Source organism: Sycon ciliatum, chromosome 3, assembly GCF_964019385.1.
Source record: "Sycon ciliatum chromosome 3, ocSycCili1.1, whole genome shotgun sequence".
Taxonomy (NCBI): Eukaryota; Metazoa; Porifera; class Calcarea; order Leucosolenida; family Sycettidae; genus Sycon; species Sycon ciliatum.
In genome coordinates this window covers 33916275-33938870 of record NC_088645.1, presented here as the reverse complement: position 1 = coordinate 33938870, position 22596 = coordinate 33916275, and the positions used below count along the sequence as shown (strand labels likewise).

General features: G+C 49.2%; 1 protein-coding gene across 3 annotated transcripts in view; it reads left to right on the top strand.

Moving 5' to 3' along the window:
- The window catches only part of LOC135812035 (serine/threonine-protein kinase dst1-like), a 62701-nt gene that overhangs the window by 35478 nt on the left and 4627 nt on the right, over positions 1-22596 (top strand). Inside the window, exons 1-6 of one of the 3 annotated variants that reach the window (XM_065325344.1) lie at positions 9820-10872; positions 11341-12018; positions 13983-14090; positions 15800-15907; positions 16638-16745; positions 18526-18621. In XM_065325344.1, the coding sequence (XP_065181416.1) occupies positions 9919-10872; positions 11341-12018; positions 13983-14090; positions 15800-15907; positions 16638-16745; positions 18526-18621 (2052 nt within the window). In that variant the 5' untranslated portion in view covers positions 9820-9918. Of the gene's footprint in view, positions 1-9819; positions 10873-11340; positions 12019-13982; positions 14091-15799; positions 15908-16637; positions 16746-18525; positions 18622-22596 lie in introns of those variants that run through there. The other 2 variants (XM_065325345.1, XM_065325346.1) reach the window with 2 other exon arrangements.

The following is a 22596-nucleotide window of genomic DNA, read 5'->3' as shown; positions in this document are numbered from 1 at the left end:
AGAGTCGATGTGATATCCATGCACTGGCACATGCAGAGAGTCGATGTGATATCCATGCACTGGCACATGCAGAGAGGCGATGTGATATCCATGCACTGGCACATGCAGAGAGTCGATGTGATATCCATGCACTGGCACATGCAGAGAGTCGACGTGATATCCATGCACTGGCACATGCAGAGAGTCGACGTGATATCCATGCACTGGCACAGGAACAGGTAGACAACATGTACCTGGTGTTGTGCCTGCACTTCGTGTCGAATTCCGGCCGCGAATTTAGCAGAGTGCGCCTCATGGACCACGGCGATGATGTCCAGCTTCTCTGCCACGCACAAGTAACACATTGCAGCTCTTGGAGGCTGGGATGTATGAGCTGACCCTTTTTCTTACCTTCCATTTGATGCTATAGTCTTTTCCTTGGCGTTTCAACGACCATACATGGACATGTGTGTGGCTTTAAAGCTCCGTGATGTGGCAGTATCGTTCACTGCGCATTGACAGCTTGTGGTTGCCATGCCGTAGCTTGAATGGCGCCTCGGAGAGGCCCATGTAGACATCTGTCCCCCGGAAAATTGCGGAAAAAATCGCAAAAAACGCGGGGGAAAACGCGGCATAATATGGCATAATTTGCGGTGAATTTGCGGTAAATATGCGGTGAATAATATTGATGTGCGGAAATTTTCAGTGAGTATGTAGTGAAATCAATCACTTACAAGTCTCTGGTGTAAGCACTCGTCATATTTGAGTAAAAAGCCGCCACGATGAGACGTTGCTGACCGAACAGTGCACTGTGTGTACGTGTAGTGCAACAAAAGTAAAAAAAAACGCGTGAAAATCGCGGAAAACGCGGTCTTTTAAAAATCGCAAAAAACGCGGGAAAAAACGGGGCCGCGGAATCGCAATTTTCCCCGGGGACAGAGACATGTACTATCTCCTTCCTCTCGGCGCTCACGGCACATGCGTCTTGGCACGAGTTGGCCTGCCAGGGGCATTCTTCCTTTTCCCTGAAGTTGCAGGGTTTATCTGCCGGAATTGGGTTGAGCTTGCTTCTGCTGTGGCCATTGATAATAGAGGCGACATTGGGGAGGCAGCTTAAGCTGATCTTTATGATATTTTTGTTGAAGATTCTGACCAGTTCGGATATGGGCGAGAACTTCTTTCGGCTAGATGGAGGTCAAGGCTGCTCAGCAATTTAAGCTTGCCTCCATCCCCTACACCTTGCAATGAATGCTGTGTCTGACTTTGCCTGCCAACACACTCCGTCATGTATTCCTCTCTGCATGCCTGCATGCTTGTGCACCAATGAACTCTTTGTATTCCCTCTGTTGACGCTGCTAAAACGCTTGTCATATCTCCCGTAATTAAAGTTACATGTACATGAAACTTCTTCGCTGCTACCCCCAACCACACGTTCATGCGTCCACCACGCACCACTAATCCATCTCCCCGATGATCCTAACCTCACTTCTTCCATCTCTGTATCTCTGTACCTCTCTCTCTCTCTCTCTCTCTCTCTCTCTCTCTCCTCTCTCGCTCGCTCTCTCCCGCTTTGAAATTCACTTCCATAGAATTGAGCACCATTGCCGGTCTGGCATTGCGAAGCAAAATAAATATCAACAACAAGACAGCAAGCGCCCAAATCCCTCCAAATTTCAACCCAGTGTAAATTATATATTTGTGGTACTTCAAGTATTCTATTGTGAGTTTTTTTGTTTAAACAAAATTTAACTTCGGCCAGTCGGCTACTATCATTTCGTCTTGGGGCTTAGACAAGGGGAAGCAGCCATGTAGGGGCGTGCACCATGTCATTATGAAGGTGTCTGATGAGTGCTTTTGCACGTAATTCGAAGTTACTGCTATCTATTGCTGGATGACTTGTGTGCCATTGCTTCTATTGTTGATGTCGAGCACACCTTTGGCAGCTTTGGGACCTGATCTTATTCTTTATATTAATAATATTACACAAGAGAGAGTTTGGAAGCTTTGTCACAACTCCGAGTTTCATGTATCTCTACGATCATCAGGCAACTGATAGATCCAAAACGGGCAGCCAGAACATAAGGGGGAGCAAGGTGGGAAATTCCGAGGGGTGTCATAGGCGACGCGTATCATAGCGCAAGAGTCAGGTGCAGGCGTGAAGTTGCCAAGTCTTCAGACTTGGGGCTATGCAGCAGCAGTTCCGGCATGAATGATATAGAATAGAGCTGGGGACAAATGCCAAATCCACACATGCCCACACCACAACACAAACATACACCCACACTCTCTCCCTTTTCTCACATACACATACACTCACACGCGCGTCCGCACACACATTCTCTAAATCTCTCTCTCTCTCTCTCTCTCTCTCTCTCTCACACACACACACACATTCATTCTCTATATCTCACACATGCACACACAGATATTAACTAGTTTGAGGGAAAGAATTTCTACCACCCACGTCCGCACAGAGTTCTTGGCTACAGAAAATGGAAACCTCTCCAAAACGAACTTCAAATTTCTTCCATCATACATGTAGATGTGGATTAATGCTTTTAGATAACCTTGTTTCAGGTTGTCAAACCAATAACATGTAGATACATGTACAATCATGCAATTGTTAGATTGACAGCATGAAACAAGGTGGAGGACACTGTGTTCGAAATCAGTGACCTTACTACAACCTTCCGCGGTTGGCAGGGACCGGGGCTCTGCCAACCGCTGGGGACAATTTGAACCATATGGGTATCGCACCCTGCCAACCGCGGAAGGTTGTAGTAAGGTCACTGTTTTCGAACACAGTGTCCTCCACCTTGTTTCATGCTGTCAATCTAACAATTGCGTGAACTACAACAAGGTTTATCTAATGCTGGTTTACCAGTTTTGAATTCTATCATACATGTACATGTACATGATTGCGCATGATTGTAAAACTTAAAAGGCAGTAAACAGGCGAAAAAGATCTCGAAGATCCTAGTCTTATCCAGGGTCACTTCCCCGGAAATACATGTAACTCCTGTAATTGGGTTCTAGTTGTTGTGGTCGTTTGACCAGGTGGTCGCTATATCAGAGTGGTTGCTTTGACAGGTTTTACTGTAGTGTTATTCTATTTGCCAACGGGATAACCATGGTAACCCCACCCACTACGGTTGTTCACTCGGGCACTGTTTTGAACCCTCTGGTTCTCTAAAGTATCAGGAACGAACGACCCCACACGGCACGAGGACAACTATTTATTCTCAACAGTATATTTCACTTCCATTGACTAATAACAATGAACAATGAAAGAACAACTGAATGTACAACTGAAACTAACTGAATAACTAACACTAAAACCACCAGGTAGTTATAGCGTAAAAATGACAGCGTATATGAGAAAAGCATACACATACAACATACAACTACAGCGCACACAGCAAACCGCACATAGCGTCTGTAGCGTATGCCACGTCGTAAACATTAGCGGTACGGCGGAGTCGGGATACAGCTGCATTGAAGCGAACACAATGTCACAAGCGAGAAGGCCTTTCACTCTCGAGAACTTGTCGTTTCACAACATTCTCCCCACCAAAGGGCTTCTCACCGCCGTACACCAAGTCACAAGTCAAACGATTTGGGGCTTACTACGCGTCATCTGCTGCTGCGGTGGTGGCCATGGTAGAATATCACTAATGCCCACCAATTCAGAAAACTCGACTTCGCGAAGCTTGCCGCTGTGGACTGTCGCACACGACACTGTCACCGATCCACTTCGACATGGGGCAGACGCTGGACCAGACAACACACAACCGATAATGTCATAAAGCTCGACGATGTGGGCTGTCACACACGACGTGGTCACCGGTACACTGCTTCGACCCGGGGCGGGCGCGGAATCCGAGGACACACATCGGATCTCTGTGTTCCACACAGTCTCGCCGCTTACTTCTTCCGTGCTAACCAGTAGTATCGCCTTTCTCATTTTCTCGGCTTCTACGCCTTGCGTTTCTAAGTCTTGCGCCTCTAACTCTTGCGGCTCTAACTCTTCCGCCTCCAACTCTTCCGCCTCCAACTCTTCCGCCTCCAACTCTTGCGCCTCCAACTCCTCTTGCGCCTCGACGTCTTGCGCCTCGACGTCTTGCGCCTCTACGTCTTGCGCCTCGATGTCTTGCGCCTCGACGTCTTGCACCTCGACGTCTTGCGCCTCGACGTCTTGCGCCTCGACGTCTTGCGCCTCGATGTCCTTCGGCCGAGACTCCAGCTGCTTCTGAGCGTCTCCGACCGATGTCGCCATGCACTGCACCGACCCAGTGGGCCTTGAATCTGATCCTCCCACTGGCTTCGAATACTCCTCTGGCCGCTGCTTGTCTGTAAGCAAAGTCTTCCACGCCTTGTCAGGCGTCCTTTCGCGTGTGGCAAGCAAATCTCGCTTTGCTCCCTCATATTTACTGCTGGCGATGCGCTGTTTAATCTTCTTGAGCTTTTCGTTAAACTCTGTGCGGAGCGCACCCTCTTGCCGTCTAGCACTGCGCTCTTCAAACACCTCACTCTGTCGGAGCCTCTTCTCCACGTATTCTCTCAACCTATCGCCTTCAAATCCATACCGAATTCCGTTGGCGATAAAGCTGGCTTCAATGATCCATAGTTCCTGTGCCATTCTCGCTTCGTATCCTGGCGTGGTCGCAACTGTTTTGAACCCTCTGGTTCTCTAAAGTATCAGGAACGAACGACCCCACACGGCACGAGGACAACTATTTATTCTCAACAGTATATTTCACTTCCATTGACTAATAACAATGAACAATGAAAGAACAACTGAATGTACAACTGAAACTAACTGAATAACTAACACTAAAACCACCAGGTAGTTATAGCGTGAAAATGACAGCGTATATGAGAAAAGCATACACATACAACATACAACTACAGCGCACACAGCAAACCGCACATAGCGCCTGTAGCGTATGCCACGTCGTAAACATCAGCGGTACGGCGGATTCGGGATACAGCTGCATTGAAGCGAACACAATGTCACAAGCGAGAAGGCCTTTCACTCTCGAGAACTTGTCGTTTCACAACAGGCACGGAATGTAGTCGGAACAAGACTCTCGGAAGGTAGCGGCAGCAGGCATCCCTTGGTGGACAATGGCGGCAGAAAAATCGGCAGAACGTGGTACATTTTCCTGTGTGTTTCGGGAATGGTTTGTATGTGGATGAAGAATTTGTTTAACTCCAGCCAATATGACCACACTGTACTACAGTATTCATTTCGTCTTAGGGGTTAGACATGGGGAAGTTGCCATACAGGTGTGGTGAGCCCGCCTTTTGGCACCGGGAATACACCTCGCTCGACTGCCTCTAGTGCTGAGAGCAGCTCTACTGACTCTGAGTGAAGAGGACGGTCCGACCCACACCTTGATCTGGTGAGCTGCGTCATGGGGATTTTCAGTCAGATGTGCGAACACGGGGCTGGAGCCGGCGACCTCTCGGTTCGCAAGCACGAGCAGTACACAATGAAGAAATAGACCACATTCAAGGAAATGTATGATTCTGAAAATTTCACAGTTTTTCGAGCAGATCTGCCAATTTTCCGAGCATTTTCCGCCAAGTCAAATTCTAACCTAGCAGTATAGCCTACTCTATAATATGGGGCGCAGGAACGCAGCTCCAGAGTGAGATGATTCCAGCGAAGAGCGTATGTAACGACTTGGTGTCACGCGTACGTCAGTACAACAACCGCCACTCAAACCGCGTCCCATCCTGGTCCGCACTGCAACGCCAGATGCCTGCAAGCGCATGCTCCAGCTACGGAGCAGACTCCGTACAACCAACGAGACCAGGGAAAAGGTGCACCTTTCTGAAAATATGACCAGGGACGAACGCCAATTTCAACAGAAGCTGCGACCAGCTTTCCAGGCAATGAGAAAGGCCGGAAAGATCTGCTATCTGCGCACCACTCACATCGAAGTTGTTGCGACGAAGGATTCACCCAGAGTAATCCTTCATTCGCAGGTCCTTGCAGAAGAGTATATGCGAGCACACAACATTGACCCGCTGGCAACAACACGAAGCAACGCAGCACAACTACACCCAAGAGCTGGCGCACTTGGGAGCTCAAACCGGCAACAATAGGAACCTCCGGGGCTCCGAGTTGCACACCTCAATTGCCAAAGTGCAATTAGAAAACTCTCTATTTTAGAAGCATTCATTAAATATCACGATATAGATATTCTTTTTCTCACTGAGACTTGGTTTTTTCTATCACTCCCCGACCACAACTATGTAGTATTCAGATGTCACCGAAAGACAGCCATACTAGGCAGCACAGGAGGAGGTATAGCAGTGTATGTCAAATCCAGTCTTTCCCACAGGATTACTAGGCTGCCACAAATGGAGGGCCCGGACATAGAACATCTCTGTCTTCGAGTAAGCATCACTCAACAGCTTCCAATGGCCTTTCATGTCTTCTACCGCCCGCCACATCGTACCGTAGACGAGCGCGACCAATTTTTCACTTCCTTCAGCCGTACCTTTGAACAGAACCAGCCACACTTGCCCACAATCTTAGTGGGTGACTTCAACGCTAAACTACGTACATGGAACTCTACAGACCCATCTACAGCAGAAGGCAAGCTTCTACTCAAAGTATTTGACCAGTTTGGATTCATCCAACTCGTCCACAACACCCCGACTAGATATTCTGCCACTGGCCGCCAGGGTCCATCGCTCCTTGATCTTGTCATCACAAACACACCACAGCATGTATGTGACATTCAAGTGCTGTCCTCCATTTCCGATCACTGTCCCGTTGCCTTCAAAGTTGCTTTGCCTTCCCTTGCCCAGTCATCTCCCAGTCAGTCACGTGCCGTTCCTGATTACGTAAACACCGATTTTGATGCACTCAGAGACCACATATGGAATCTTCCACTTTCGTCTGACATCAGTAGTATGTCCTCAGTTGAGCAAGCATGGGATAGTTGACATTCCTGCATTACTACGGCAATCTCGTCACACGTGCCTATGAGAACTATTTCCACAAAGCGAAGAACAGATACACCCTGGTACACTGGCCGCCATGCCACTCTTTGCAAGAAAAAGACCGCCTTTTCCGTTTAGCCAAGCGTACAAACTTAACAACCCACTGGGTTGTCTTTAAAGTTGCCCGCAATGCCTATCAAGCCTCCGTCCGACGTTCTAAAGCGATCTACCTGGAGAACATGAGCGCACGGGTTGACAGAGAACGAAGTCCGTACCAGTGGTGGCGCCAAGCCAAACAGCTCACCAATATATCTAAAACGCGTGCACCAATTCCATCCCTTGAGTCTGGAGGCGAGGTTGTAACCACAGACGCCTCCAAGGCGCACTTGCTGGCTGACGTGTTCTCCAACCAATGCTCCAACACCCACACCCAACAACTACCTATTCTACACCCCCCACCTACGCCAACATCGCCCTTCGATATCTCAGTTATATCTGCCTACGACATCTTTGATACTCTCAAGAGATTGCCTGTCCATAAAGCTGCCGATGGTGACATCCCAAACCGCATTCTGAAGGAGACCGCTGGTGTCATTGCCCACTCCCTCTGCAAAGTCTTTAATTTTTAAAAGTATACCACAAGGCCGCCTGCCACCATCGTGGAAAACGGCGCAAGTTGTACCAATATTATAAGCAGAGAGGTTCCACAGCTGAACCCCAGAACTACCGCCCTATTTCTCTCTTGAACTCGGTCGCCAAAGTGCTTGATTCGATTGTCGCGCGCCGTCTTAGCAGGTTCCTTAGGAATGAAGATGTAATAGTTTCGGATCAGTTCGGGTTTGTACACGGTCGGAGCACAGTTGACCAACTGATACATTTAATGGCTAGCGCCGCCAAGAGCATGGACAGCAGCCAGGAGTATGATGTGGTCTTCTTGGATTTTGCCAAGGCATTTGATCGCGTCCCGCATTCTACCCTTCTGGCCCTTCTACAACCACTATGCAACCCAACGGCTACTACTTGGTTTGCAGGTTGCCTTGAAGCTCGCAAGTTACAGGTCAAAGTTGGCGAAGACCTTTCCCCCCTCGCCCCTATCTCGGCGGGAGTTCCTCAAGGTTCCCACCTTGGCCCCATCCTATTTCTCCTGTACATTAATACCCTCCCGAGATCAATCCCTGATGGCAACAGGACGGAAACATACCTCTATGCTGATGATACTGCGCTGGGGTTATCCCGACCGTCAGCAGCAGCACCTCAACAGCTCCAGTCAGCAGTGAACATGGTGATGGACTGGGCTGCTACATTTGGTGGCAGGTTTAATGCCGCTAAATCCGTGCGTGTTGTATTCGGCAAACTTGACCCCGCCCAGACTCCTGCCCCAGCACTGCGTGTGGATGCTGCAGACCTATGTCCCTCGACTACCCACCGCCATCTAGGAATCACCCTGGATCCCCGCCTGTCTTTCCAGACCCACATCAATAGTGTCACCTCCAACTTTCGTCGTCGCGTTGTTCTGCTATCCTACATGCCACCCAATCTGACCCCTGCTCTCATTGCCCGCCTCTACAAAGGATACGTCCGTCCCTCCATTGAGTATGCTTCACCTCTGTGGAATAACAAACTGACCGCAGGAAATATTGACACTTTGGAACGATTGCAAGCACGCGTGGCCAGGCAGTATTTACACCGTCGGAAAGTGCCCATTCCTCATGGCATGGAGAATGTGTTTGAAGCTGCTGAATGGGAAAGTCTTGCGTGGCGGCGGCATATACATTGCCTCAAACTGTTTTACCATTTCACCCGCCAATACCCGGAAACCCTCAATAATCTCAACATAGTTCTATCCAAGAGTGCACGACGTCCCCACTTTTACCTCCTGCCCACTCACACTGGTCCCTGTTTCCGATCCACTCCACTACATTCCATGATCACCACGTGGAACTCCCTGCCTACCGAGATTAGGATATCTGAAACCCGTGGTGTATTTAGCCAGCACGTTATGTCCCATTTCCACAGGTATAGATTCCATCCTCGAGGTTTTCTCACTTCCTGATTACCCCCCTTCTTTACCAGTACCCTTTTCGCTTGCTTCTACTCAGACTTCTTATTTAACCTCTTCACATTAATCTTTTTTTATCGTAATATTTTCTTCCTTTTAAGAATTGCACCCTATTGTACACGCATTGTACACGCATATTTATTCTCGGAGACCCCCTTGATTTAGGCTTCGGCCTTTGGGGAATCCTTCAAATAATAATAATAATAATAATGAGACGCTCAGGCTATGGAAACGCTTCACTATGTGCTGGATCGACGGGGCAGTAGTGGCCGCGGCACCGCTAGACCAGTAAAATTAATGTGGGTGGACTTGTTGAAGCCATCAATGGACCTGAGCCGAGCGCTGTCACGACGTACATCGGTTGAAATGGACATGTACGTGGCTGACCGACGGAGAACAGGGAAGGGACCATAACAAAGGTGCATGCGGGAACGGCGTTTCTCTTGCTGCCGTTGTTGCCGGTCAGACACATGAGCACAGGTCTGGAGGTCAGAAGGCCAGTGCAGTGCAGTGCGAGTCGAGTCCAGTGGTTTACTTGTATTTACACTTACAGTACATGTACACAATGTCATGTACAGCGCATGCCATGCCCATGCATATTATGACCCTCCGAGATCATGCGAGATACCGGGCACCGCACAGAAAGAACAGGATTTGAAGCCAGCCGGCGCAGAAGACATGGGAGATCTACGTAGATCTGCGGCATCGTAAGATCCCAGTCATCCCAGAACAGAAGGCTTCGCCTGCGAAGCTCCACCTACTAGCAGTCAGATACCGTATAGTAAGGCCAGCATCGAAAACATTTTTTTCATCTAGCCGCCGAGTTGGTGAGGGAAGAATGCGTCCTTGTTTTGTTTGTTCTTTTTCTTACCACTGGAAACGGATTGTCTGAAGCGTGACTATCGTAGACAAAGTCGTTCATGATGAATCGCGACGGTCAGGCGTTGCTGGATGACCTAGGGCTAACACACCAGCATATCACGTTCCTAGGTGACGTTCAGGTGAGAGACGAAGACGAAATCGGCAGAGGATCAGATGCCATAGTCTACAGGGTCAACTGGCAAGGTATCGATATCGCTCTCAAAGTTTTACACCCCGTGTTTGTTGAGCCAGGTGTACAGGATAGAGAGCGTAAGCTCAGAGCGTTTGGCCAAGAGGTGTTTCGTCTTAGCAGAGTACATCACCCGAACCTGTGTCAACTGATAGGATTAGCTCGGGTAAGGGGAAATGCTGCGTTGGCCCTGGAGTTATTGTCGGCGTCTCTAGAAGACGCTAGCATTGGAGATGGCAGAGAAGATGCTCCTAAGCTCGTGTCGTATCTCTGCGACGCAAGTGCAGGACTTCGCTATCTGCATTCATTCGGAATCATTCACCGCGATCTAGCGCCCAAGAATGTGCTTGTGAAAAATGGCACGGCCAAAGTCAGTGATTTCGGCGGCGCTAAATTTGTGCGCTTGACCTCACCTCGACAACAACAGCACCAAGTCCAATCGGCAATGGAGATGACTCGCTGCCCAGGTACGCTGCTATTCATGGCACCTGAGGCGTTGCGTGAGGCTCCGGATTACGATCGTCCCTTGGACGTGTTTTCGCTAGGTGTAATGATGCTGAGCGTTCTAACAGGAGTTATGCCTGGCATCGAGTTGATCACAGCGCCACATTTCGTCGTCGTGCGAGAATGTGGCCAACAAGTTGAAGAAGTGATTCCGGAGACAACACGCAGAGCACGCTACCTAGCACGTTTGCCGGATGAACATACATTGAAGCCATTGATACGTCGCTGCCTTTCTAACCGTCCCGAGGACCGACCGTCAGCCGAGCAAGCGCACGAAGAGATCAAACGTTTCCTGGCCATGTTAAACAGTATTTTGCCGGTGAGCAATTATGTGTTGTTTGTAATCGAATGTGACCTAAACGTTTATTTCATGAGTACATGAATGTGAAGTACTAGTATGAACTGCAATGAAACAGTCACATACTCAGGAATGTTTTTTTACATACCCATTCACTGTCACTGTCAGTGTGTATGCTAGGTAAAATGAATGCAGCAAACGTGTAGGTCTTCATACAGTGTATGTATACACGAGTATCTATTACTGTTGCTGATGTATTGTGCTTGATATGCAACTTTGAGGTGCGTCCTAACACACCTTGATGTACATTGAGTTTCTTGGAGAATGTCTGCCTGTGTGTGTATCTGTCTCTCTATCCGTTTACCTATTTTGCCTCTATGCATTTCTTTCTGTCTGTCTGTCTGCCTGTCTGTCCCTCCGTCTGTCCCTCTGTCTGTCCCTCCGTCTGTCCCTCCGTTTGCTGTGTGTATATTTGATGATGTTGTACAGAGTCAGCCTAGCACTGCTGGTACAGCGGTTACCAGGCAACTAGAGTCGATTTCACAGCAGCTAAGCCAGCAAGCTACATGCATTGCTGACATCACCGCACGCAGCTCTGCAGTAGAGGACCAACTCAGCACCATAACACAGCGTCTTGTCGACACTCAGCTGGAAACCACTGCTATCCGTGGCCAACTGCAGACTACGAACCAGCATGTGACTGAGATGCGTGACCGACAGGAGGTAATGAACCAGCAAGTGACTGGGATCCGTGGCCAACTGCAGACTACGAACCAGCAAGTGACCGGGATGCAGGGCCAGCTGCAGACTACGAACCAACAAGTGACTGTGATCCGTGGCCAACTGCAGACTACGAACCAGCATATGACTGAGATGCGTGACCGACAGGCGACTACGAACCAGCATGTGACTAAGATCCGTGACCGACTGGAGACTACGAACCAGCAAGTGACTGGGATCCGTGGCCAACTGCAGACTACGAACCAGCATGTGTCTGAAATGCACGACCGACAGGAGGCTATGAACCAGCAAGTCACCAGCCTGCAAGGAGATGTAGCAGTGGTTGCTACCGAGCAGACAGACCTACGTACATCCATCAGAGAGCAGTTAGCAGAGACCAACCGGGGAGTGAATGACCAACTATCACACCTTCGCTCTACACTGGAGGTAAGACTGGGGTTCGTTTTATTCATTAAAGGGGAAGTTAACCCTAAAATCCAATTTCTGGGTGCTGAGTCATAATTATAGTCTTAGTCCGAGAAAGCTGAGACGCTCCCTTCCTCCTTTATTCCCAATCGAACTCGCGCACTTTCACCGAAACTGGGTGCCTTCGCCCTACTAGATGGGGATTTGTATGCAAAAGTCACTAAATACGCCGTTTCGTTCATGTAAAAGCACAGATGACCGCGATGTTGTAGTCTTTCGGACGATGAGTCGACTGGTTTTGGTCCGAAAAAGCTGCAATGCAGCAGCGTTGGGCCCTTATTCCCAATCGAACACGGGCGAGTAAGCGGTCATGTGCTCATGCGTACACCGGTCACCTGGTCACCGTGCCTGCAGGCTACACTGTTTACCAAGAGTAACCCTGGGGGGGGGGGGGGAGGGGGGGGGGTAAGTACTCTTGTTTTTACACCATTTCTGTCACTCTAGTTGAACCTTTGCACATTGGAGTTGAACGCAAACCGTGAGTTTTTACACCTTTTCTGTCACTCTAGTTGAACCTTTTGCACATTGGAGTTGAACGCGAACCGTGAATTTTTTTGTGTGAAAGTTGTAGTCTGCAGGCACGGCGACCAGGTGACTGGTGTACGCATGCGCACGTGACCGCTTACTCACCCGTGTCTGATTGGGAATAAGGGCCGAACGCTGCTGCATTGTAGCTTTTTCGGACCAAAACCAGTCGACTCAGTGTCCAAAAGAAAACGATATATGGACCAATCGCGGTCATCCATGCTTTTATAAGAACGAAACAGCGCTTTTAGCGACTTTTGCATACAAATCCCCATCTAGTAGGGTGCACCCAGTTTCGGTGTAAGTGCGCGAGTTCGATTGGGATTAAAGGAGGAAGGGAGCGTCTCAGCTTCCTCGGACCAAGACCATTCGACTCCGCACCCGAACTCTACAACTGCATGGTGAAAATTTAATTTTAGGGTATACTTTCCCTTTAACTTCAGTTTTTTTACTCTTTCAAGTTTTGACTCGAATGGATGTGAAGGAAAGAGAAGCATGGCAATCCATTGATTTGAGTAATTTTGGTTCACTATATAATTATTTTATGAAACACCAATGTGTTGTTGTCTGCAAGCACACATGACAGTTATCTATATGTGTGACCATAATATTGGGACACTATCTTCAACGGTATGCCATGTATAGCACATTCTATAGAATAGCAATGCGTGTTTCAACAAAATTATGGTTCCGTAGTCCACAAGCCACTCATCATGATACCAAATGCCTTCTGACATTCATTGCAGTGCAGTACTTGAGTCGAGTTTGCCGGTCAGTCTAAATACCAGAACAAGGATATTTCCACTAGTGGTGTGCACGAGCAGTCAGGTACCCGTGCTACCCGTAAGGACCTCGGGTAGACGGGTACTATTCTCTCTTGAAGTCGCAGATGACATCATGTTCAGTGCACGTATACACATTCACGTAATACTCCGCATGTCTACCCAGTGTGTAAGGGAAGGAGTGCATTGTGGTGTTACCATGGAAAAATTACCCAATCAGGTACCCGTGCTACCCGTAGAAAATTATCCGAACCCGATACCCGGGGGAAAATGCTACCCGACTCAGGTCTAGTTTCTACGCTGTCAGACCCTGCAAACTTGCATGTACCCCAGTGGTGGAGATGTTGACAATGTCGATTCTTTCTCACACTTCACATCAGCCATAACTAGTGCAGGGTTGGCTGCGGACGGCCATATTGCACAGCCGACTGTCAGCTCTTACACTGTGCGTGTGTTTTTTGGCATGCGCGTGTGCTTGGGTGCATGTGTGCATGCCTTTGCGACCATACACTGGTGTGTGTGTGTGTGTGTGTGTACGTGTGCATATGCGTGTGTGTGTGTGTGTGTAAATGTGTGTACATGTACATGTACATGCTTATGCCGTTCTGTACATTTCAGAGTCTGGGAAGTGGCAGTGACTCTGGCCGATCAGCAATGGCCAGTGCTAGCGGAGAATCGACTTCTGGTGCGGACACTAGAGTCACCAGGAACACTCCAGTTTCTAGTGTAAGCGGAATAATCTTCATTGGTGCTGGCAGAAAGAATAATGAGAATAGAACAGGTCGAGTAATGAAGCAGCATAACGATAATAATTATGTGCAAAGTCATGATGCCTGGTCCGCCTCTGTCCGGGACCAACTACTCCGTGCGTTTCATGCGCGAGCCAAACCAGCTCAGGCTAAAAGTTCTACATTATTACTTGTCCAAAGTGCGTAGTATTAGCTCACTTAGATTGTTCACGGTCTTCAGTGGCACGTCTTTGAGAGCAGCGCTTTCCTTTCCTTGACTGCCGTGGCCAGGTTCAACTTTTGGTGTTCAAGCATACCAGTGACATCTTGATGGAATGAGTTGTCCATTGCCTGTTGTGGTTGGAGAAGATTGTGGGATACCAAATTCTGGATAAGTTCTGTAGTCTGCGTTTGTGGAAGGCGCCCAGCTTCTCCAAGGCAGCATCTGTCAGTCTCCATGGTTCGCAGTTGTATAACAGCACTGGTATGACGATTGCGTAGTACAGACGGAGCCTGGTTTCCTCGGCTACAAGATGACCGTCGTATCCAGAACAACACTGATAATGTGTATAGAGTACTGTCTGGAGCCAAAGAACTGTGTGTGTGTGGGGGGGGGGGGCAGGGTTCTAGCCTAGCCCGTTACTATTTTTAGCGAACACAGCAGTTTCGTTCTTATTCGATGTTACAGTCTTACATGTACATGTATGCAGAGTTATACGTCTGAGTGTACATTACATAGTGTATATTAGGGTTTCCATTCTCAACTGAAATAAATCCAGCCTACACTGTTCCTTGAAAAAAAAGTGAAAATCCAGCCTGGCCGTTCTTCTGCGGACCGTTCTTCGGCGCCCTACAGTTCTGTAGTGCAAAAGGCTTTTTTTTACTTGAAACCACTCACCCAATTCGTAAAAGAAGAAAGAAGCAGGACATTACAAAACAACAGACTAACAAGACATTGACTGAATGGTTCTGCGAATGCAACGCAGCGGTGGTGATGGGGTGCTGCAGGCTCCGCCGACCAATGGTCTCGGCATCCGTGCCTGCTTCACGCATCAGAAAGTCGGGAACAGAAGAGAAACAAAAGAGATTAAAAAAAATGGCGAAAGTATAGTGTGGAGAGAGAGAGAGAGAGAGAGAGAGAGAGAGAGAGAGAGAGAGAGAGAGAGAGAGACTGAGAGAGAGACTGAGAGAGAGAGACTGAGAGAGAGACTGAGAGAGAGAGAGAGAGAGAGAGAGAGAGAGACAGAGAGAGAGAGAGAGAGAGAGAGAGAGAGAGAGAGAGAGAGAGAGAGAGAGAGAGAGAGAGAGAGAGAGAGAGAGAGAGAGAGAGAGAGAGTACCCGTGCTACCCGTAGAAAACTATCCGAACCCGATACCCGGGGGAAAATGCTACCCGACTCAGGTCTAGTTTCTACGCTGTCAGACCCTGCAAACTTGCATGTACCCCAGTGGTGGAGATGTCGACAATGTTGATTCTTTCTCACACTTCACATCAGCCATAACTAGTGCAGGGTCGGCTGCGGACGGCCATATTGCACGGCCGACAGTCAGCTCTTACTCTGTGTGTGCGCGTGTGCTTGGGCATGCGCGTGTGCTTGGGCATGCGCGTGTGCTTGGGTGCATGTGCATGTGTGCATGTCTTTACGGCCATACACTGGTGTGGGTGTGTACATGTGTGTACATGCTTATGCTGTTCTGTACATTACAGGCTCAGGGAAGTGGCGCTGACTCTGGACAGTCAGCAATGACCAGTGCTAGCAGAGGACAGACGTCTAGTGCAGAAAGCAGAGCCACCAGGGCCACTCCAGTTTCTAGCGTAAGCAGATCTTGCTCAACAAATCTTGATTGGTGTTGCCAGTTTACCACTGATAATGTGTATAATGCCAAAGGCATGCTTCGCCTCATCCGGTCCAATGATAGTGTGAAAAGAGATAAAAATGTAAATAAAAAAACTGTTCTAGAGCTTGCTGCTGTCGATGTTTTCTTTCACAGTGCATACAGGTTTGAACTGATTTCCACAGATCTCTGTGTTTATCGACTCCCTTGTGTGTGATTTACAAACCGGGAATTAAAGATACTGGCTGGATTTGATCCATAAAAAATGTGCACAACGCCGAGAGAGAGAGAGAGAGAGTGAGACAGAGAGAGAGAGAGAGAGAGAGAGAGAGAGTACCGTGCTACCCGTAGAAAACTATCCGAACCCGATACCCGGGGGAAAATGCTACCCGACTCAGGTCTAGTTTCTACGCTGTCAGACCCTGCAAACTTGCATGTACCCCAGTGGTGGAGATGTCGACAATGTTGATTCTTTCTCACACTTCACATCAGCCATAACTAGTGCAGGGTCGGCTGCGGACGGTCATATTGCACGGCCGACAGTCAGCTCTTACTCTGTGTGTGCGCGTGTGCTTGGGCATGCGCGTGTGCTTGGGCATGCGCGTGTGCTTGGGTGCATGTGCATGTGTGCATGTCTTTACGGCCATACACTGGTGTGTGTGTATGCATGTAAATGTGTGTACATGCTTATGCTGTTCTGTACATTACAGGGTCAGGGAAGTGGCGCTGACTCTGGACGGTCAGCAATGACCAGTGCTAGCAGAGGACAGACGTCTAGTGCAGAAAGCGGAGCCACCAGGACCACTCCAGTTTCTAGCGTAAGCAGATCTTGCTCAACAAATCTTGATTGGTGTTGCCAGTATACCACTGATAATGTGTATAATGCCAAAGGCATGCTTCGCCTCATCCGGTCCAATGATAGTGTGAAAAGAGACAAAAATGTAAATAAAAAAACTGTTCTAGAGCTTGCTGCTGTCGATGTTTTCTTTCACAGTGCATACAGGTTTGAACTGATTTCCACAGATCTCTGTGTTTATCGACTCCCTTGTGTGTGATTCACAAACCGGGAATTAAAGATACTGGCTGGATTTGATCCATAAGAAATGTACACTACGCCGAGAGAGAGAGAGTGAGAGAGAGAGAGAGAGAGAGAGAGAGAGAGAGAGAGAGAGAGAGAGAGAGAGAGAGAGAGAGAGAGAGAGAGAGAGAGAGAGAGAGAGAGAGAGAGAGAGAGAGAGAGAGGGAGGGAGGGAGGGAGGGAGGGAGAGACAGAGAGAGATAGAGAGCATGCTAGTTAAAACAGATATCTGGTCTGTATGATAGAGATAGAGGAGAATATGGGTAAAACAGGTTTCTGGTCTGTGTCTAGTACCATAATACATGAAGAGTGTAGCAGTTCACACACATCTGTCCATGAATGGATACTCTCCGATGATTTTGACCAATGTTGGTAGTGGAGTATTGAAGCCGACACGATGCAGGTGCTAGAGAGTTCCGCAGTGTGCTGCCCGTTGAGGCAAGCCAACAATGCCCAGCATGGCTTCAGCTTACTGGGTCCTCCAAGCCTTTGTGTGTTTCTGAGCCTGATTGAGTGGCCATCGCACAGCTTGAAGAGTTCTTCTCAGTGTGGGCCGGCTACGGCCATGGAGGCGGCGCCGCATGAGCGTCAATACCTTCTGAACATTTAGCTCACGGATTCGGTAGACCGACTTAAGTTCTAGCAGGTCATGTGCAGCTTCAAGGTGCAGTCTCCCAAAGAGTGCCTTTTCACCTCAGTTCTGCACAACTTGCAGACGATGAAGATGGGTTTGGGTCAGGGCTGTGCTGTGCTCTAGGAGCCTGAGCCGTAGAGAAATACAGGCACAATGATACTCCGGAATTAGCCAATTCTGCTCTGCAGCGTGAGGCCACGTCTTGCTCTCCAAAGACAGGCAATCATTGGGGGGGGGGGGGGGGGTGTAGGTGTGTTGTGCGTTAGGTGGGGGAGGAGGAGGAGGGAGTTGGGGGGAGGGGGGAGGTTGAATGGTCGTTCTGGGTTGGTGTTTGGGTTGGTGAGCAGGCATATGAGTGTATGTGCGTGTGCGCACGACCATGAGTCCTGATACACATCATTTTGCGTAAAAATAGTCCGTTTCCTCAAAAATGCCACAGCTCCCTGATTTTCACCATGCGAGTGCGTGCATGCGTCCTCGAATGCCGTCAATCCTTTTCTGGACTTTCTCCTCGCCCACTTACTGCTGGGTAGTGAGCCCATAAGTTGAATCATTTCCAAGTCCACCGAGAGTTTGGGGATTTCAGGGGGTGTCAGCCGTTGGGCGGTTCAATAGCCAATTGAGTCATCTTTCCAAGATGCCTTTTGAATCTCTCTCCCCTCTCCCGGGAAGACCACGTGACCAGTTTTTGGCAGTGAGCAAGTACAAGTGCAATGTATGTGTACTCACAATACATGTGTACATACATTCATGTATGTGTGTGTGCATCTGCTTCAATGTGCGTGTGCTTACTAATATATATTATGTGTGTGTATGTGTATGTGTGTGTGTATGTGTGTGTTGCTTACCTTCCTCTATTCACATTCTACCCTGGATACGTGTGTAGGTTGGTGACAGTTCTAGACAGCACTCTGCTGCACCCGCCGCACATTCTCTGATTATCACACCGGACAAGATTCGGCGCATCACAATGGAGAGAGAGGTATAGTACAACGCGTTTGGAATTTTTCTCTTCCTCTCCCCCCCCCCCCCCCTCCCCATGATTTTACTGTGTGGATCAGGTCCTCCCTCAGTATTGCGGATCCGGCTGGTCATTAAACCCTGCTAGTGGATAGAAATCTGAAATGCCCTGCAAGCCATGGTCTATGCCACTGGTTTTAGATCCGTTTACAAACTAATTCATCAGTACTTAAAATACGTTTATAACCACTGGTCCATGTCCCAGGTGCCCCAAACTTTCATTGCCAGATAATATTGTCCAAGGAGGAACCAGATTAAAACTAAGATGATCAAGGAAAAAAACATAGCATACTATATAATTATGGACACAAAACAACGGAGGCAAAAGGCTGTACAGCACATATTCTGTCTGTGTGACTCGAGTGGATTCGACCAGTCTGGGAAAAAGGTGGTAGAAGAAGAAGAGTGCTGGTGGTTATTCTATTCATCCGTATAGTGGTCAGCGGTGGATGTATAGAGCCAACTTGTACGTTATTCTCTACAGAAAATGATGCAGCTACTCGAGCTCTAGAGGCTTGGGCTTACAAGGAAGAAGTAATTATTTCCTTCCGAAAAATAGTTGCACCTAAATGGAATATTTTGAAGCGGATTTGTGTAAGCTATGTACGGTGCAATTCCCTTTATTCCCGTAGCTATGCAAAAGACGTTGCTTCAGTAACGTCTAGCGCTAGCCAGAGTCCGCACAGCTTTAAATCCGTGTTTATTTGTTTGTTTGTGCTATCGGCATGCCTGGCGCTATCCCGTACCTGTCCTGTACCGTACGGTGTTGCACGGTATAACGATATCGTATAGCATCTACTGTAGCGGACATGGAGCGGGGGCGGGTGGGTGTGGGGTGTGTGTGTGTGACTGTGTGTGACTGTGTGTGTGTCTGTGTGTGTGCGTCTGTGTGTGTTTATGTGTGTGTGTCTGTGTGTGTGTATCTATGTGTGTGTGTGTGTGTGTGTCTATGTGTGTGTGTGTGTGTGTGTATGTGTGTGTGTGCGTGCGTGCGTGTGTGTGTGTGCGCGTGTGTGTGTGTGTGTGTGTGTGTGTGTGTGGTGTGTGTGTGTGTGTGTGTGTCTGTGTGTCTGTGTTTATTTTTTTATATTTTTTACTAAGACCACTTAAATGCCAAACATGAGATGCAGCTAGGGGAAGCACGCACAACCTGAATCGTGGCAGTGGTGGTGAGGTTTAGGGAACTCCGCCGACCTAGGGTCTCGACTTCATAGCCACCTAGACGTGTGTGTCTGTTTGTGTGTGTGTGTCTGTGTGTGTGTGTGTGTGTGTTTGTGGCTGTATTTATCGATCTGAAGAAAGCGTACGACTCGGAGTGCTATGTGGAGAGTGTTGGCTAGACTTGGCGTCCCGGGGAATCTGATCACCATCATCAGTTTCTTCCATAGCGACATGACTGCCAGTACTCGTGTGGGTGGAGACCTGCTTGCACCGATTCGGGTTGAGAACGGTTTGCTTGCGGCAGGGTTGCACTATGGCCCCATTTTTGTTTTACCTATACATGTGTGCAGTCTTTGAGAAATGGCGTGGCGTGATTGCTGATGATGGTGAGCTGGGGATCCCACTCGTCCAGTTTCGGAGGGAGCAGCTTTTCACCACCAGATTGGTAGAGCATCGCAGAGTTCGGCTGACGGAGTGTCAGTTTGCGGATGATTCAGCCCTGCTCGCAGTTACGCATGCTGGTGCTGAGAGGGCTCTATCCTCGTTCAGGGATGTAGCTGGTGCGTTTGGCCTTAGTGTCAATATGTCCAAGACCAAATTCATGGCGGCTGGGGCTGGTATTGTGGATGCCGACCAGACCCCTTTGGATGGTGTTGTTGACCACGTTGAGGCCTTTCGCTATCTCGGTTGTCATGTTACGCCAGACGCCCGGAGCTCATTTGATGTGTCTCGGCGAGTTGCTGCTGCATCGGGTGCGTTCTGTACACTGCGGGAGTCGGTTTTCGACAGTGATGACTTCAGCATCGCCATCAAGCGCATTGTGTATGGAGTGACTGTCCTGGCGGTCCTTCTTTATGGATCTGAGAGTTGGACCGTCAGGCAGCGTGATGTCCGTCGCCTGGAGCCCTTTCACCTGCAGTGCGTGCGCTCCATCCTGAAGATAAATCGTGGCCGGCAGATCGAGGAGCACATCTCTCTCCAGGTTCGCAGGATGTGGGGCGATATGGAGGAGATCGCGAATAAAGTCAGAGTCAACTTCGATAGCTTGGCCATCGTCTCGCATGCAAGATCGGATCCCTCGTCAGCTGCTGTACGGCGCGTTACCCTCCAAACGTCCACCGCATGGACCCCGTAAGCGCTGGAAGGACTCCGCGAAGTGCGACTTGATGGCTGTTGGCGTTCCTCTGGAGCAGCTTAGTGACATCGTCCAAGATCGACAGGGATGGCGGGTCACCTGCCGTGATGCTGTCGACGCTATTGTCCAGTCCCGCATGGGGCCTGCGGCGAAGCCCCTCATCTGTGGCACTTGTGCGCGCAGTTTTCGTCGGCTGCAGGATTTTGCGAGGCACAAGTGTAACGCTGTTTGCGCGGCCCGCGCTTGCTGAGTATGGCGTTCCCCGCCCGATGGACAACACGTCTCCTGGTCTGCCCTGTATGGGGCCACATAGCCAGCCATGGCAGTGGTAGAAGGAAGGAAGGTGTGTGTTTGTGTGCCAGCTAGTTCGGTTGGTGGGTACACTTATGCCAGATAGTGTTGGGCCTGTTGCCAACGGGCTCGGTTGCTTGAAGGTTTAATGTTATACCTGCCACCTTCGTTGGTTCCAGGGTTCATATACTTTCTATTTGAAGTATACATACCTGTTAACCATGGACTGCTTCTGGCTAGATTAACTCTTGTGTAATCAATGGTGCTAGTGAAGCTTAAAATCAGATCCACTCTGATTTAGCTACCCACACTAGTACCAAGTATTACCTTCACTGGGGGCAGGGGTACCTGCAGTTGGATCCCGGGACGGATACCCTGATGCCGTCAATCCTTTTTCTGCACCTTGTCCTCACCCACTTACTGAGGTGTGGTGAGCCCATAAGTGGGATCATTTCAAGTCCACCCTAGTTTGGGGATTTTCAGGGGGTGTCGGCCGTTGGGTGGTTCAATGGCCAATTGAGTCATCTTTCCAAGATTCCTTTTGAGTCTCTCTCTCCCCTCTTCTGGGGAGACCAACGTGACCAGTTTTGGCAGTGAGCAAGTACAAGTACAGGTGTGTGTGTTTGTGTGTATGTGTGTGTGTCTGTGTGTGTGTGCATATGTGTTTTTGTGTGTGTGTATGTGTGTGTGTGTATGTGTGCGTATATATATGTGTGTGTGTGTGTGTGTGTGTGTGTGTGTGTGAGTTGTTTCCCGTGTGGTGGATACCAGGGAACGACTGCTGTGGCCTCTGCTAATGGTCTTGCAAGCCGTTGCAGTGTAGTGTTGACTGACGCTTGCACAAGAGGACGTCTGCTCGCTCGTTTGAAATTTTTTGAAATTTGTTTGAAATGGTGCGGGCGCGTGTGGACTCGGGTCGACGGAGAGGAGAAGCGAAGGCCAGGAAGTTGAATATCGCGACATGGAATGTCAGGACGCTTGTTGAGGACGGCGGCGACCCTAAGGTTTCAAGGGCCCGTCCATCGACAGCGCAGGCGGATACGGTAGTGGACCGAAAATTTGAATTTTTGGTAGCGGAGCTGAAGCGCTTCGAAATAGCAATAGCTGGCGTACAGGAGACGAAATGGTTCGGGGCGGACGTCTGGTCGTCGTCTGGCTTCACTATGATACACTCGGGCCGTCAGCTGCCTCCTGCTGGTACTCCAGCGTTCCGCAACGAGGGCGTTGGCATCGTCCTCAACCCAGAGATGACTGACGCGTGGCGACGTGGTGGCAAGTCCTGGACGGCAGTAGGCTCAAGAATAGTGGTGGCGCGACTCAAACTGGCGGACGCGGGTGATTGGGTGCCCT